We start from the raw sequence: 17,756 nt of genomic DNA, 5'->3' as shown, positions 1-17,756 counted from the left end.
ATATATCTCGGCAATTTCCCGTGTGTGGCGACACGTGAACGAAGCTATGCTCCTCTCTCTACATTATTGTGACGACGTATAAATTAAATATTTCATCGTGACGATTGTCATCAAATGGACGAATTTTTAATATATCTCGGCATTTTCCCGTCTGTTATTTCGGGCGGTGTATGACTGACCATGCCGCGATTTAAACAAAATATATATATCTCGGCATTTTCCCGTCTCTTATTTCGGGCGGTGTATGACTGACCATGCCGCGATTTAAAAAAAAAATCTCAATGGACTTGAAGTTACAGGCCTTTGAGAATTAATTTCGTTCTATAAAGGGCAACTTTCATCGGATTTTCTTCCCGTTTTTTTTCAACCGAGTCTAAAACTATGTTAGCGACTGTGAAAAATGAAATGATATATCGAATTTGATTTGAAATAAAACTGTGTGAGAGAGGAAGACACCACGGGCCTACAAAACAGGCCTCAAAGCTATGCGAGTTAATAAAATGGTGGATATTTGTTTATATGAAGGCTCTCCCAGAATGGGTGGAGCTATGGTTCCCAGAATGGGTGGAGCTTTGAGGTTTTGTCTTCTCTGCAAGAACAAGAACAAGAAGAAGAAGAAGAACAACAACAACAACAACAGCAGAGGGCACTCTATGAGCAGCGTCTGCGACGCGGCTAAAAATTATAATAAAATACAGCAACGTCTGGGTGTAACGTCATGAGGTGTTCATTCTTGTTTAGGCTGAGGTGAGTGGAATTAAAGCAAGGTACTGATCTCTCCAATCATAACTCATCTCTACTGAACCTCCTCAGGCTCTTCTGGTGAAATCTATCTCTCTTGTCTTTGCCCTCATGCCCAAGCCTGTTTGTTTTCCTGTTCAACTAAGCAAACCTTCATGCCCAAACCTATTTGTATATGCCTCCATGGCTTGTGCCACTCCACATTCCCCGGGACAGTGTATGGAGCCACACAGGGTGACGTAGAATGTCAGGACACTAATCCCTTTATATGAACATTTCTAGAGCATTACTTGGTTCATCCTAAGAACACAAGGGCAGTCCAGCATGCACAAGATATTATTTCAATGTCCCTTCTTTTCTTTTGTTTGCCATTTTCTACAAGCTACGGATGTCCCTTTTCTATAGTTTGCCACATGGCACATACCATATAAAGGGCCCTTTTCAATGCCTCTGGCATTTTTCCCCAAAAATGACCTGGGTGGGGACAACAGTCAGCAAATAATGTAAGTATTTAATTATTTTGAAGTCCTCTAAGTCTCTAAGCTGTCTGTCACCATGGAAGTGAAGAGATTGCATTGAGTCACTGGTGTATTCTATATGTTTAGAGTCAACAATGAACCAACCATGCACCGCTTCAATCCAGTAGCTTTGCAGTCATGGCAAAGGCATTGCAGTGTTATGATTATATTTATTATATTATTATTAGCTCACCTGGAACGAAGTTCAGGGGAGCATCTGCGTTATCACGTCATCAGTCCGTCAGTCCGTAAACACTTGCAACTTCTTTTCCAAAACTGCCAGGGGAATCACAGATAGCCAATAGCCAGCTTTAACTCGGAGGCATTGCCCAAATGCGTATTTTATATATGCGGGGAAAGAAAGGTGTAGAGAGGCTGAAGCATACCTGAGTGATCCCGCCAGGCAGTCTTCACCCTGCAAAAAGTAACTCAAACCAAGGCGGATTTAAAATGTACAAAAATAAACAGGTTTATTAAAACGGATGCCGATAACAAGAAAAACGCGACAGTAAAACTAAATTCCTACAGGATCCTTCACACCAGACTTATAACACAGACAAATGGCGAATAAAAGAACTGGAAAATAATGGGGTGTAATTTAATTGTGGCACTTAGCTCCGATCATGGGTGGGATCTCGTCAGGGTCTGCAAAAGTCATCCGTGGAGCTGGTGACGTTGGGCGCGAAGAGCGCACGTTGGCGTGAAACAGGTCTCGCTCGCACTGTAGCGGCAAGCCACTGCACTGACTAAAGATATTTTAAACCAATTTCAATGATTGATAGAAGACAGAGCAGCATACAGATTCATACTGAAATAATCATAAGACTTTAAAACAAAGAAAAAAAAATACCTATTTTGGGGGGCAACCCTCACCCACTCCACCTCACCCCATATACCTCCTCAGACCCCAATTTTTCTAATGCCTTGAACAAACATTGTTACAGCACACGTGATTGAGGTTGTGGTAAAGTTTCATCGAAATCATGTGTGTAGGTTCTGAGAATGAAGCAAATACCTATTTTGGGTGGTCAAACCTGGACCACCTTTGACCCCCCTGTAGACCCACTCAGACTTCGATTTTCTTCATGCCGTGAACAAACTTCGGTACCTCACAGGTGATGAAGGTTGTGGTCAGGTTTCATCGAAATAGTGTTTGCAGTTTCAGAGGAAAAAGCAAAACCTATTTTGGGGGGTCAAACCTGGATCCACTTTGACCCCGGTAAACCCCCTTAGACCCTGATTTTTTTTAAATGCCGTGAACAACCTTTAGTCACAACCCAACAAATATAATTTGTGCCAAATTTGGTCACAATCTCTTCAGCGGTTTCGGAGAAGAAGAAGTTTTCGGAGAAAAACAACTTTCGGAGAAGAATGTTATATTTCAGTTTTTTTCTTTTTAATAAATTTGCAAAACTTTCTAAAATCCTGTTTTCTCTGTGTCATTATGGGGTATTGAGTGCAGATTGATGAGGGAAAAAATGAATTTAAACGATTTCAGCATAAGGCTGCAACATAAAACAAAATGTGAAAAAAGTGAAGGGGTCTGAATACTTTCTGAATGCACTGTATGTTGTCTTTAAGAAAAACACTTATCTCACTGATTATTTTTCCTCCTCCTTCGTCCTCTTCATTACTTGGCAGAATTTTTTTTTTTTGCAATTATGTTGATTACTCCGGTTTTTGTGTTTGTGTGTGTGTTTGTGTGTTTGTGAGTTTGTCTGTCTACACATTTACACTTGCCTACAGGTTACAGTTTTTAACCGATCTTCACGAAACTTCAGCAAATGGTAGAGTTCGTGGGTCCGACAAATTCTTATATATATATTTTTCATGTCAAAAGGTCAAAAGGTCAACTTAGGCCAAAGGTCAACCACATTTTTTCAAATTTCAAAAATCCTCAACTTTCATCCGATTGACTTGAAATTTGAATCGGATTTACATATCGGCGAACTGAATTCAACCACCAACTATTTTTTAGATCAGGGTCGGCCAAAAGATCAACATCGGCCAAAGGTCAACCACTTTTTTCAAATTTCTAATATCCTCAATTTTCATCCAATTGACTTGAAATTTGAAAAGGGTTTTCATAGCAGCTACCTGAACAACCAACCACCTACTATTTTTTAGGATAACAAAGGCCAAAAGGTTAACATAGGCCAGATTTCTAAAATTGTCAATTTTAAACCGATTAACTTAAACTTCGAAGACGATTTGCATATCAGGTCACTGAATTCAACCACTAATTATTTTTGAGGACAAAAGGATGCTGTACTGAGTGCCATTTTATTTTGTTCTGTTTTGCCAAGTGTCGCGCTGTGAGTGAATTTTCATTAGACTGGCAGGATACCCAAGATGTCGCACACTTCCCTCTCCTCCTGTCTAGCCTGGGTTTGAATCCCGGCCCAGCTATAAACTGTCATCCCAGTGTTTCACAGGCAGGGTGAATCATCAATGGGTTTGCCGTCCCTCGGTGGGCGTTAAATTGGGTGTCCCATTTGCCAGCATTAGTTGGTGGACATTAAAGATCGCACGGTGTCGTTTGAAAAGAGTAGTCTAGTTATCACCGGCACCCTAAATAATATACAAATCCTGAATTATTATAGTCGAGTCTGGGCGAGCCACCAGGATTATCCAAGAAACTGCTTCGGACTCCTGATGCATCTGAAGATCCAAAAACAAGTGCTCATCATCATTGATGGAGCTGGAATGTAACCTGATATTTATCTTAATATTCATTGTGAAAGAGAGTCTATTAACCTGTTTCATTATCGGAGGTCAAAAATCGCCCCTGGCCCATTTGTACTTCACTGGACCATGAAACTGGACACAGGAATGCCACGTCCTCACTGAACAGTTTGTGACATGGACAACATCACAGGACTTGGTTTCTTACTTGCAGCCCTCGGCGGATCCAGGCCTCCGTTGTACATTTGAAGACTGAATAACGCATGTGCTATCATGAAATAAAGGTATGTTTTGAGTAAATAAAGGTACGTTTTGATTACAATTGAAGCAGAGGTTTACCAAACACTGCCAAAAGAAAACTTCCATACAGTGAAGATGACTTTTGACTTTATGTGCATTTAAGCAACATCTTTGGAGAGAGCGCATGACTGGGCAATATTAAATTTACATGATATTTGACTGTTCTTTCCATAATATTGTCGAAGTCACATTATGAATTACGCAAAATTACTGCGGGTACCTGCTAATTAGTACATAATGTACAAATTCAGAAAGCAAATGGGATTTCAACGTGGTTCCAAACCGGATGAGCTGTGCGATCAGAGGGAACATTAGACAAGCAAAATTTCCCAATATTGTCTCAAAAACCTGTTTCAACATTTTACAAAAACATTTCATTTTTTTATACTCTCAAGGGGACTATAAAGGTCAAATAGGGTCGGAAGAAGGTAAACTCTTAAAGGTGTCTAAAGTGTCTTAAAGGTTTCCAATAGTATGTAATTAATAGACATGGTCATGGTGCAACAGATGGTAAAACAATACATAACTAAAAAACATGTGAAAATTCAAAGCCCGTCCGTGTCCGTTTGTATTCAGATGTCTTCTTCTTCCTCCGTGCGCTCAAATTAAAGAAAAGCGTTTTTAAAAATACAAAATGAAAATTGATGATTTTATGCAACCTTGACCTTTGACCTTTTGATATTTAAAAAAAAATCAGCTTCTAGCTTTTGATTGGTGAACCAATTCCGTGAGCCAATATGCAGATTCCTAAAATTTCAGGTCAATTGGATGAAAATTGACGATTTTATGCAACCTTGACCTTTGACGTTTTGATCGAAGAAAAACAACAACAATCGATGCCTACCTTTTGATTAGTGAAACAATTCAGTGATCCGATATGCAAATTCTTAAAATTTCAGGTCAATCAGATGAAAATGGATGATTTTATGTGATGCTGGCCTTTGACCTTTTGATCAACAACAACAATAACAGGCATTTTAAGGCCAATTTCCCTGCTTTTGATCAAATTATCAATTTACTTTCTCCATATTATCATAATAAAGCTTTGTTGAAAATCTGATGACAAAACTCAAATGGTAAATTTAAATTTCAGGTCAATTGGATGAAAATTGACAATTTTATGTGACGCTGACCTTTCACCTTTTGAGAAAATTATTAACTTGCCTTCACCGTATTATTATCATAAAGCTTTGTTTGGTGAAACTGTGATGACAAAACTCAAATGGTCCAAAAAAGGTTATGGCTTGGACGGACGGACGGACGGACGGACACACACACACACACACACACACACACACACACACACACACACACACACACACACACAAGATTGCAAAACCCCATGTCCTCAGAGTTAATCTAGAGACATGACTACGTAGTGTAACATTTTCTACAGAAAGAGAAGCAATAATTGTTTTTTTGTTTTTTTTCACACTTTTATTTAACTTCATCTGAACTTTGTTTGTCCCGTTTCAAATCTTTGAGCCGTTCGTTTTCTAGGTTCCATTCGTCCTAGAGAGCTGAAATTTGGCCCACGGTCCTCTTTTCTGGTGCATTTTCATCTATCAAAATAAATAAAATAAAAAGTTATAATGAAAAAAAAACGTTTCAAACTTTTAAAAAAAGAATTAAAGTGTGTAGCCCTAAAACATGTTTTTCCGTTTACTTTTTTTTATAGGAATCGCCCACCACAAAGCCAGAAGGCCACTTGAGGTGGGGGCTACACAAATAAAACAAAAGCAGAATAACCAGACCCTTGGATTGAAACAAGACAAATGTAAAAATTGTCTCTTCACAGAACAAAAAGGGCTGTGAAGGGTTAACTAGTCCGCTTCGAGACAACAGTGCGTCTACCCCCATTTTTTATAGTATATTTCATGGGTGTACATAATAGGGGACAGGGGTATGCCTCTGAACATTCAATTTGTCATTGTATCGTCTATAATCCGAGTGTGGCGGCCATTTTTACGAACATAATGAAGCACCTCTCTTAATATCCTGCTCCGTTTGCTGAGCAGCAATGCGAGCAACCTGCAAAGCAATTGATACCGACTGATGGGTTGACAAGTGATGGCATGCTGCTTGCAACAGGAACACACCTCTGGTATTTCCTCTCTTTATTCATTTTGGATATGTGTTGATGCTGAGAGTATGGTTCCACATTTAGAAACTACATTTTCAACAAAACTCTTGATGCAGACGTTTTGTGCTCTCTTTCTGGAGAGATTATCACCCATCCGACTCTATCAAACAAGGCTCTTCTCTGTATGTGAATTTGCGTACGTCTGAACATCATAGAAAAAAAACAGGGCTGGGCCGATCTGCACCAAATTTTGCATACATGTTGGAACTAACCAGATTCAGGTTATTGGTAAAAACTCCCCTTAACCCCTGCAAGGGGGAGGGGGGAAGTTAGGGTGAAGAGTTATGATTTTTGCCTGTACATGCGCAACAGTGGAAGTGGTTGACTGACCCCTGCTGCAGATGGTGTAACCTGGCACGATTGATTCACTTATACGTTTCACTCCCTGTTGTCCATCTTGTAAGATTGCCTTACACCTGGGGTGTGTTCCAGTACCAATCTGGAGAGTTCATAGAACACGATACCCCCACACAGTTTTTAAGTATATACTTCAATTTTAACAAAATAATGATTTTAAAGATCGATTAAAAAATCCGTATGTTTAGCGCAACTGAAGCAGTCTTGTACATCACTCTTATACATCGTAATAAGATGACGTTGACTCACAGTTTAGGATATGGAGACTTTATTGATCAACGTGTAATGCAGTGTCACTCAGCATCACACATGGCCATATTGGCAGCCTCTTCTTCACTCCGACACTGCATCCTCTCACATGCCATACCCACTTTCCAGGGGCTGTGCAGTGTGCACGACAGCTCCTACCTATTACATACATCAACCTAGAAAACACATCCAAGCACTGAAAAACTGGAGATTACTGGAACTATTATGAAGGCGATTTGTGTTCCACAATGTTCAAGCATATATTCCAATTTAAACTAGAACGGGCACTCGGTAGAGCGCATACCTTCGCCGCAGCTACTGTTCTGTACTTGGCATGGGAGTGTAGGGAACAGAACAGTGAACAGTTTGGTGCTGATTTCATGCAAATCGGATAAGAATTGACCGAGTTATGACAAATAAAAATACGATTTTGACCTTTTCGTGACCTTGACCTTGACCTTTGACCCGATTGCTCCCAAAATCTAATCAAATGTGTCCCGTATAATAACCAATCATCCCACCAAATTTCATGCAATTCGGTTGAATACTTTTTGAGTTATGCGAATAACATACACACACACACACAGACATACAAATAAATACACAGCGATCAAAACATAACCTTCCGCTTTTGCGAAGGTAATAAAGGTTTAAATAGATTTTTAAAGACATATAAATCAATTAATTGATAAAGACAATTAAGTCAATTAATAAAGACTGACTGGACAACCCTCCCATCTACTTTCTGAACAATCCTCTCCAAGAGGTTCTGTCACTAAATATTTTGGGTCTCACTATCTGCCATGATCTTTCCTGGGAAAACCACATTTCAAATCTGGCCTCCAAAGCCAGTCGCCGACTGGGCATCCTCCGTCGTGCGAAGTCCTTCCTTGGCACACCTGAGCTCCTCACCACATACAAGGCTTTCATCCGCAGCTCAATGGAATACTGCTCTCCCCTCTGGGCTGGTGCTCCTGCCTCACACCTCGCTCGTCTTCACGCTGTTAAAACCACAGCGTTCAGAATTATTGGAATCTCCCACGATGAAGCTAACTCCGAGGGCCTTTCACTCACTCACTGCCGACAGGTTGGTGGTCTTTCTGTCTTCTACCGACTCCTCTCCGGCCTTGCTCCCCCAGCTCCCCCTTTGTTCTGTCCCCCAAATATTTCTACAGGTCGCACAAGATCCGCCACAACCCTCTTATGGTGAAACTGCCAAAATCAAGACTCTCTGCTCACCTTCACTCCTTCATTCCTCTTTTCTCCCGCCTCTGGAACAAACTCCCTCACTCTCTTCAATCCCACTCCACCCTCCAGGTCTTTAAAGCAGCTGTTCACCACCATCTCTTATCTTCCCCCATCCAAAACCTTGATCTTTTCCACCTCCGTTAATTCACCCCAGATGCACTTTTTTGAAATACCGACTTCTTCCCTGGAAGTGTCCATGTGTTTTATACCTCTCCCACCCCCCCCCTCTCTCTTCCCATGCCGCCTCCCCCCAAGCCCTCTCCCTTCCACAGATCTCCCGATGTCCCTGTTATCTGCTGTTGTACTTGTGTGCTTCCCTCTCTCCCCATCTTGTCTCCCGCTCCCTTTATTATATGTTTTATGTGTTTGTTTTTTTTGTGTGTGATTAATTTGAGCTCTTACACGAGCCTCGATCTTTTATGCAAAAACCAAAACAAAAATTCCAGGTTTTACCGCGTTTACCAAATGTCTAATTACATCACCCTATCTAACACATTACATTAGTTATCCGTGCCTGGTGTTTGTGTCCTTTATAACTTCGTTGAAAACAGTAAGTTTCCTGTTTGGAATGATTTTAGATTTAGTTTGACTGCCAGGCAGGCAGAGTAAAAAATATTATCTCATTCCCCTCTGTGCATCTGGGATCGCAATGAATGCAGAGACAAAGTATGTTAGAATGAGAAACTTGGCTTGCGATTCATGTTCAAAATATTACATTCAATTTCAATAATTATTCCACAAAAATAAACTGATAAGACAGATGGGCAGACATTAACTACTTGCTTACCCCACTTTTTGGGCGCACGGGGTAATAAACCTGTGGAGTGCTCGCCACGTTGCACAAGCAGTCGCACCAAGTAAACGGATGATAACGAACACTTGGCAAGCGATAGCTAGGACAAAGGGGGAAGCTTTTCCCTGGACAAAGGGGAAGCTTTTCAGGAATTTTAATGTTTGGTTCAATGTTTTAATTGAATGTTTAATTTAATTGAATGTTTAATTTAATGAATAATGTTTCATAATATTAATAATGTCTATTAATAATTAATTAATAATAATGAATATTTAAATGTTAGAGTGTCCTTTATAATCTCAGATGGACATCAAGACGGGTTAGAGCAATTATAATGATAATATCATGGAGTTTTTCAATGGGATCTTCACTTCACCCTAATTATCCACCTCCTCCCACCTTACATCTCTGACAGTTATAAATACGAGTACACCGACCAAAGCACGATATACACACCAGACTCGATTCAAGGTGTGCACTACCTCCGTCTCCTTCATCTGAAGATCATGAAGCTCTCCCTGGCAGTCTATCTCATCATCGGCATCTCAGTTGTGGAATTCACACATGGAGTCGGTGAGTGATTGGTAAACATCTCACAACTTCGACAACTTTTGATGTAAAGTAGACATTTGCACCGTTTCAGGAATACTTCAATAATACGTTTTGTGTACTTTATTTTATGAATTGATTCTTTGTTTCATTGTTTTCTTCATAATGTTTTTTCCGTTTCTCTGGCAGTTGAAAAGTTTTGCCCTCCGAAGGAGAACCACAAATGCATCGACATAATTGATCATTGTAAGGAGGACTCAGACTGTGGCCGTGATAGGATCTGCTGTCCCCGTCGATGTGGCAAAGAATGTTGGTTACCAGGTGAGCTGTCATAATATTTTGTGTTTTTAGCTCACCTGGAAAGTAGTTAAGGGGAGGTATTAGCCATGACATATTTTGAGGGCCATCTTGTACCATTGGTTCTCTGGTTCTACCAAGTGAGTCCGGGGCATTGCCCCGATATTATTTTTTTTAGTTATAGATCGTTGGTATTAGAGGTTGTTAATCCCCTTTTAAACCAACAGTTTATGGCATACTCATCCCATGATCGGTTCAACAACGGACTTTTATCTCACCTGGACCGAATTTCAGGGGAGCTTATATGATGGCGCGTCGTCCGTCCGTAAACACTTGAAACGAATCCTCCGAAACTGCTGATGAGATTGCGACCAAATTTGGCACAAATGATATTTGTTGTGTTGTGACTAAAGTTTGTTCACGGCATTAAAAAAAAATCGGGGTCTAAGGGCGTCTACCGGGGTCAAAGTGGATCGAGGTTTGACCCCCCAAAATAGGAATTCGCTTTTTTCTCTCAAGCTACAAACACTATTTCGATGAAACCTGACCACAACCTTCATCACCCGTGATGTACCGAAGTTTGTTCACGGCACTAAAGAAAATCTAATTCGAAGCGGGTTTACGGTGGTCAAAATGCGTCCAGGTTTAACCCCCCAAAATAGGTATTTGCTTTCTTCTCAGAAACTACACACACGATTTCTATGAAACTTGACCATAACCTCCACCACCCGTGCTGTTTTTGTTCACGGCATAAAAATAAATCTGCCCCTTTGGGGGTCTACAGGGAAGGTTTTCCCCCCAAAATAGGTACTGTATTTGCTTTTTTCTCAGAAACTACACACATAATTTCGATAAAACTTGACCACAACCATAATCACCCATGATGTACCAATGTTTGATCAAGGTATGAGAAAAATTGGGGTCTGAGAATGCATACGGGGTTGGTGGAAGGAGAGGGTTGCCCCCCAAAATAGGTATTTTTTTGTTTGTTTGTTTAAAGTCTTATGATTATCTTAGTATGATTCTTCATCCTGCCCTGTCTTCTAGAAACCATTGACATTGGTTTAAAATACCTTTAGTCAGTGCGTTATACTGTTTATTATATCAGGTGAGCGCCAGGGGTATTGCCCCTATGTTTATTATTATTGTTGTGATATATTTGACCACTATGACTGTGTGTTTACCTTTTCAGAAAAACCGGGAAAGTGTCCTGTTGCCACTAAAATTGGTTTCTGTCACCATAATCTGTGTTCCCATGATTTTGAATGCAAAGGCAGACAGAAATGTTGTTCAAGTTTTTGTGGACGCATCTGCATGAACCCTATCTACTTGGAAGGTTCGTGAAAGGTTTATACCAAGATCTCAAGAGGGAGATCTCGCGAGATCTTTGTCGGCGAGTTCACGTCTTTTCGAAGCTGTCCATGCGCTCACGCTTTCGACGTTAAGTAATTTTTCACAATTGTGTTTTTGTCGAAACTGTATCTATATTTCGGTGTGTGTACCTATAGTGTGTCTTTAGTAAGATTCTCGATGTTAATTTTTCATACATGTATACAAAATCGTCGGTTAATTCGTGTCGCGTATTTTGAGGCCTAGTAGGCTACAGTGTCGGACCTTGAGGCTTTGTTTTTCTCTCAGCGGTCTGTCGATTGTGCTGCAATTACTTTCGTTCTCTGTTTTTGTCCCAGCCTTTCACCCCATACTTCCTTGTTTAAAATCTCAACTCAAAAAAAAAAAAAAAAAAAATTTTTTTCCCTTCTCTGTTCTTATTCGTTGTTCTTATTAGTTTATTCGTTGTTCTTATTTGTTCGTTCGTTCTTCTATCACGTGTTTCACCCCCATTTCCATTTTCCATTTCCCCAGATAGTTTTCACTGCTCAATTTAAAAATGTTTAAACTTTCCCCTGAAGTACTGTATTCTGTCGTATATTATAACACCTTTTTCTTCTTCATCTATAAAAGGATGCTTTCGACTTACTCACCAAATCTATTCATTCCAAAAAAAAAATTCCATCTCTTACAGTTCCTCTTTTCTACATTCCCGAAACTCTCCTGCACTCCATCCCTCCTTCAGCGTCCTCAAACGTATTTTTGACTCGAAGGTCTCAAGAAACTCATTTTGCAATAAATGTTCGTTTCCCATTAATCGTACACTTTCTAAAATCCAATCTCACCCCTCCCCTCCAAATCTTCCCCATCACCCCTTCCCTCCAAAACTTCCCCATCACCCCTCCCCTCCAAAACTTCCCCATCACCCCTCCCCTCCGAATCTACCCCCCTCGCCCCTCCCCTCCAAATATTCCCCATCACCAATCTCTTTCAAATCTTCCCCCTTGCCCCTCCCCTCCAAATCTTCCCCATCACCCATCCCTTTCAAATCTTCCCCCTTGCCCCTCCCCTCAAAATCTTCCCAATCACCCCTTCCCTCCAAAACTTCCCCATCACCCCTCCCCTCCAAAACTTCCACATCACCCCTCCCCCCCAAATCTACCCCCTTGTTCCTCCCCTCCAAATCATCCCCATCACCCATCTCTTTCAAATCTTCCCCCTTGCCCCTCCCCTCCAAATCATCCCCATCACCCATCTCTTTCAAATCTTCCCCCTTGCCCCTCCCCTCCAAATCTTCCCCATCACCCATCCCTTTCAAATGCCCCCCCTTGCCCCTTCCCTCCTAAACTCCCCGCACACCCCTCCCCTCCGAGACTCTCCCACGCTCCTCCCCTCCTAGACTCCCTTCTCACCCCTCCTCCTCAAATCGTCCTCCCCGCTTCTTCCCCCTTCCAACTTTCACCTTCATCTCCCCCAACCTTCTGCCTCGCTCTTCCCCCTCTTCAAATAACACCTCAATGTGCATCACCCAATCACCATCAAACCTTTTGTCCGCCCCATTCTTCCCTTTCTCCAAGCCATTCTGAAATCGCTGACACACCTTCAGCAGCTCTCCCTACCACTTCCTCCTCTTCAACATCTTACCCTAGCTCCCCCACCCCCTGTTCTGTATCCGATGCTCCCCCTTCCTCTTCATTAACGGTATGGACCTCAAACATCTGGGGCCTTCGCTCAAGCTTGACTGATCTCTCCATACAGGTTGCTTCTGACAAACCAGAGGTGATCTGCTTAACAGAAACTTTCCTCCTTCATGATGTCTCTGATTCCTTGGTATCTCTCCCAGGTTACTCCCTCCTCCGGTATGATAGACCTGAGCCTCGTCCTGGAGGTGGGGTTGCTATCTTTATAAAAAACTCTCTTCCTCACTCGCCCTGCACTGCACTCTCTCCACCTCACCCCCAGGAATACCATTGGCTACGGCTTCCCCTTCGTTCCCACCTTTTGTTCAGATGTGTGTTGTACCGTCCACCAAACAGTGATGACTCCACCTACATCTCGCTGTCTGATAATATGGACCAACTTCTATCTACCCATCCCAACCCTCTCTTCCTCATATGTGGTGATTTCAATTGTCACCATGCCAGTTGGCTGGGTGTGGGTACCTCTCTCACCAGCCATGGCTCCTCAGCAAAGGACTTCTGTACTCAATGGGACTGACACAATCTGTCAATTTCCCGACCCGGATCTCAGTCAATGGAGCATCTTCTCTTCTGGACTTGGTTATGACTAACTTCCCTGAAAATGTCTGCTGCTCTTCTTTGCTCCGATCAGCTCATCTGATCATGTGCTTGTTAAGGTGCACATCTCTCTGACCATTCTCAGAGAGCCTCCTCAGCGGCGACGAGTCTGGTATTTCACTCAGGCCAACTGGCACGGTCTTCAAGCAGCCATCAATCATCTGGACTGGTCTCCCATCTCTACCGCCTCTGACATCAACTCATCCTGGGAATTCTTCCAAAGTAAATTGCTCTCTCTCATGCACAGATTTATCCCATCTCGTCTTCAGTTGTCATACCATGCATACCATGCGTGGTTGTCATACCACGCATCCACGCATGGCTAGCGGACTTCCTCTCTCGTCGTAGTCAACGTATGGCCCTGAATGGGTTTCTCTCATCTCCTCTTCCTGTTCAGGCTGGAGTTCCCGAAGGCAGTGTTCTGGGCCCTGTGCTTTTTCTGGTCTTCATCAATGATCTCTCTGACTCTCTTGAAAATCCTCTCTATCTCTTTGCTGATGACTCCACTCTCTGCCGCTCCATTCCTCATCCCTCAGATCGGCAGTCTGCAGCCTCCTCACTCTATGCAGACCTGGACAAAATCACAGACTGGGCAAACAAGTGGAACATGTCTTTCAATCCTGACAAATCTCACACTCTTACGATGTCTCTCCGAAAAGACCGACTGGACAACCCTCCCATCTACTTTCTGAATAATCCTCTCCAAGAAGTTCTGTCACTCAAGCTTTTGGGTCTCACTATCTGCCATGATCTTTCCTGGGAAAACCACATTTCCAAGCTGGCCTCCAAAGCCAGTCACCGACTGGGCATCCTCCGTCGTGCGAAGTCCTTCCTTGGCACACCTGAGCTCCTCACCACATACAAGGCTTTCATCCACAGCTCAATGGAATACTGCTCTCCCCTCTGGGCTGGTGCTCCTGCCTCACACCTAGCTCTTCTTCACGCTGTTGAAACCAAACCGTTCAGAATCATTGGAATCTCCCGCGATGACGCTATCTCCGAGGGCCTTTCACTTACTCACCGCAGGCAGGTTGGTGCTCTTTCCGTCTTCTACCGACTCCTCTCCGGCCTTGCTCCCCCAGCTCTCTCTGGGCTCTGTCCCCCAAATATTCCTGCAGGTCGCACAAGATCTGCCTGCAACCCTCTTATGGTTAAACTGTCAAAATCAAGACTCTCTGCTCACCTTCACTCCTCTTTTCTCTCGCCTCTGGAACAAACTCCCTCACTCTCTTCAATCCCACTCCTCCCTCCAGGTCTTTAAAACGACTGTTCACCACCATCTCTTATCTTCCCCAATCCAAAACGTTGATCTTTTCTACCCCCGCTAATTTTACCCCAAATCCACTTTTTTGAGGTGACTTTTGTCTTCTTTCCTGGAAGTCCTTGGTGTCCTTGCGTTTTATACCTATCCTGCCTCCCCCCAGGCCCTCTCCCTCCCACACATCTCCCGATGTCCCTGCTACATAATGTTGTGTTTGTGTGCTTCCCCTTCTCTCCCCACCTTGTCTACCGCTCCCTCTTTTTATATATTTTGTTTGTCTGTTTGATTTGTTTGTGAAATAAATGTTAGCTCCTTCACGAGCCTCGATTCTGTATACAAAAAAATACCAAACATGTAATATAATAATATCAAATCCACATGACTGATCTTCCATTTCATGTATGAAGTCCGGGTGTGAATCACATTTGATTCTAATGTAGATTCTGTACATGGAGAAAAACGTTGTCATTTTGTTATATGTTTAAGGTCTTGTTTCTTTCTTCATCATCACATCTTCTGCTTTCTTAAACAAACACATCGATTTTGTTTGAAATTCAAAGTGCTATTTAATAAATTTATTGATTGATTGATTCGGTCCTACTTTAATTGAGTGAATTAATAACCCATGTTTTTTATCTTCCCACTGACCTGAGAGTGAACTTGTGTTATTTTTCAGGTTGAGACGGATTCCAAAACCAAAACAAAGATGAAGAGTTAATTTCTTCAAGAAAATGTTCAAACATTTATCTTTCAAAATAAATTACTTTCTGCTCTGCATTTTCCCAAGGATTTTGCTTTCTGCTTAAATGTATTTGCTTTCTTAATCAATAAACCGTGATTGAAAAAAGTTTGTCTGAAACAAATTGTATTTTTTTTAAAATAAAAGAACAAGAAATCTCGTGTTTAGAGATATCTAAAGAATATGATAACAATGAAGGAAACGATGATAAAACAAGGTAACAGGGTAAAATGACATTCTGTATAAGATTTCTGAACAAGGTTACAAACACCACACCCAACATAATGTTTTATTACAAAAGATAATCAGATCATTTGAAGATATGACTTGTATACGTTTGGTGTTCAAGGCCCAATAAATGAACGACACCCGTTTTTAATCTCATACTATCAGCTCATGGTGATGCACATCAGCCTTGAATGTTGCCTGAAGAACATCGTCTCATGAATATGGGCAGCAGACAGCACCATATAACCAAACAAGATACAGAACTCGTACCAATTGGGTGAACAAATAACTACTGTACCTCCACCGTGGCCACATATCGGAATGCAGGTAAGGGATAACAGTGAGAAATGGGAAAGGTAAAACCACAGGGGAATAATTAAAAACCATATTTGGTTGAGAGGTGATGTGACCTCATACTCGTTTCCATGTAATGCCGAACTGTGGCCTGCCCCGCTACATCCAGTCCCACAGACTCTCTGGGTGTATCGTCATCAGATCGATGAGGCTGAGATGGGTGGAATTCATTCAAGTTACTGATCTCTCTTATCATCACTCAAATACACTGAACTCCCTGAGGCTCTTCAGGTGAAATCTTTTCTGGTGAGGCACCCCTCACTTATCTGCACCGCCCTCCATGGCGTGTCCTGCTCCACATTCCCTGACAGTGTATGGAACCTCAGGGTACTATAATGAAATGATGATGAGGATAAAGAGGAAATTGTGGTGAAGGAGATAGGAGAACCATATGTAACATGTGGCCCTAAAAGGTAAATTAACACCATTTGTTACATGAGGTCCACATGTGGACAGGTATCTATCTATAATTCCAGTAATCTCTGTACGTTTGTACGTTTGTACGTTTGTCTGTCTGTGACCGCTGTTTCTCGACAACCACGGGTCCGATATACTTTTAACTTGCCAGGTATATTGCTGGGGACCCGAAGATGTGCCTTTTCAAGGTTTCATATTAATCGGACAATTACTTACCGAGCTATGTCCAAAAAACGATTCAACCAATCAGAGAGCAGCGAACGATCGCGTGTGCCGGCGTTGCGAATGGACCAAACCATTCCATGTAAATAGAGGGGGGGGTTCTGTGGTCGTTGCGAATGGACGAAACCATTTCATGTAAATAGAGGGGGGGGGATTGTCACTGTACTCGCAAGCCGTTCGCCGTTCGCTTTGGCGTTGCGAATGGACCAAACCATTTCATGTAAATAGAGGGGGGGGGATATAATTTTAGATAGATATATAGTACGGGCATATATATAGTACGGGCATGCCCTAGTCTCTATATTAATTAGGAATGAAAACAAATGTTGTGTATCCATTCTTTCCCATGTCCATTTCAATACATTGATTATATACATTGATAGATGCTTTAAATATCCATAGGGAGGAGGAATTGTACACATAGAAGTACACTCTCATCAACATCATCATCATTTCTCAAAATTCAAAAAAAATTCAAAAATCTAAAAATAATCTGACTTGAAAATCACAAGAAACTCATTTTGCAATCAATGTTCGTTTTCCATTAATCGTCCAACACTTTCTAAAATCCAAACTCACCCTTCCCCTCCTAAATTCCCCCTTCACCCATCCCTTTAAAATGTCCCCCCTTGCCCCTCCTCTCATAACCTCCCCCTTTCCCCCTCCTTGCCTCTCCCCTCCTAAACTCCCCACCTCACCCCTCCCCTCCATAACTCCATCCTCACTCCTCCCCTCCTAAATTCCCCTGTCACCCCTACATTTTAAAACTACACACTCCTTCCTCCCCTTCAAATCTTCCCACCCTCCTTTTTTCTCCAATTCTCCCCTCTAACTCCTCCTCCTCAAAGCGTCCTCCCTGCTTCCTCTCCATTCAAACTCTCACATCCATCTCCTCCAACCTTCTTCCTTGCTCTGCTCCCCCTCAAACAACACCTGACTGTGCCTCATCCAATCACCATCAAACCTTTTGTCCTCCTCATACTTCCCTTTTTCCTCGCTCTTCTGAAATCTCTGACACACAATCAACAG

At 42.1% G+C, this 17,756-nt stretch overlaps 1 protein-coding gene across 1 annotated transcript; it reads left to right on the top strand.

Annotated features, from left to right (window-relative positions):
* The first annotated feature begins 6,212 nt into the window (after window positions 1–6,212).
* On the top strand, window positions 6,213–15,603 carry LOC137423924 (uncharacterized). Its single transcript, XM_068111455.2, has 5 exons — window positions 6,213–6,348; window positions 9,450–9,607; window positions 9,773–9,904; window positions 11,073–11,216; window positions 15,444–15,603. Exons 1-5 carry the CDS (start codon window positions 6,320–6,322, stop codon window positions 15,446–15,448), a joined length of 468 nt encoding a protein of 155 aa, XP_067967556.2. The 5' UTR covers window positions 6,213–6,319; the 3' UTR covers window positions 15,449–15,603.
* Window positions 15,604–17,756: the final 2,153 nt, after the last annotated feature.

Source organism: Myxine glutinosa, chromosome 3 (assembly GCF_964187855.1).
Source record: "Myxine glutinosa chromosome 3, kmMyxGlut1.1, whole genome shotgun sequence".
NCBI lineage: Eukaryota > Metazoa > Chordata > Myxini > Myxiniformes > Myxinidae > Myxine > Myxine glutinosa.
The sequence above is the reverse complement of the archived record's forward strand: the minus strand, read 5'-3'. Positions and strand labels throughout refer to the sequence as shown.

Coding starts and splice junctions, on each gene's coding strand:
- LOC137423924 (XM_068111455.2), top strand. CDS start 6,320: ATGCTGCTTGCAACAGGAACACACCTCTG. Junction 6,349..9,449: donor GCAACAGGAACACACCTCTG/GTATTTCCTCTC, acceptor CATCTCTGACAG/TTATAAATACGAGTACACCG. Junction 9,608..9,772: donor GGAATTCACACATGGAGTCG/GTGAGTGATTGG, acceptor TTTCTCTGGCAG/TTGAAAAGTTTTGCCCTCCG.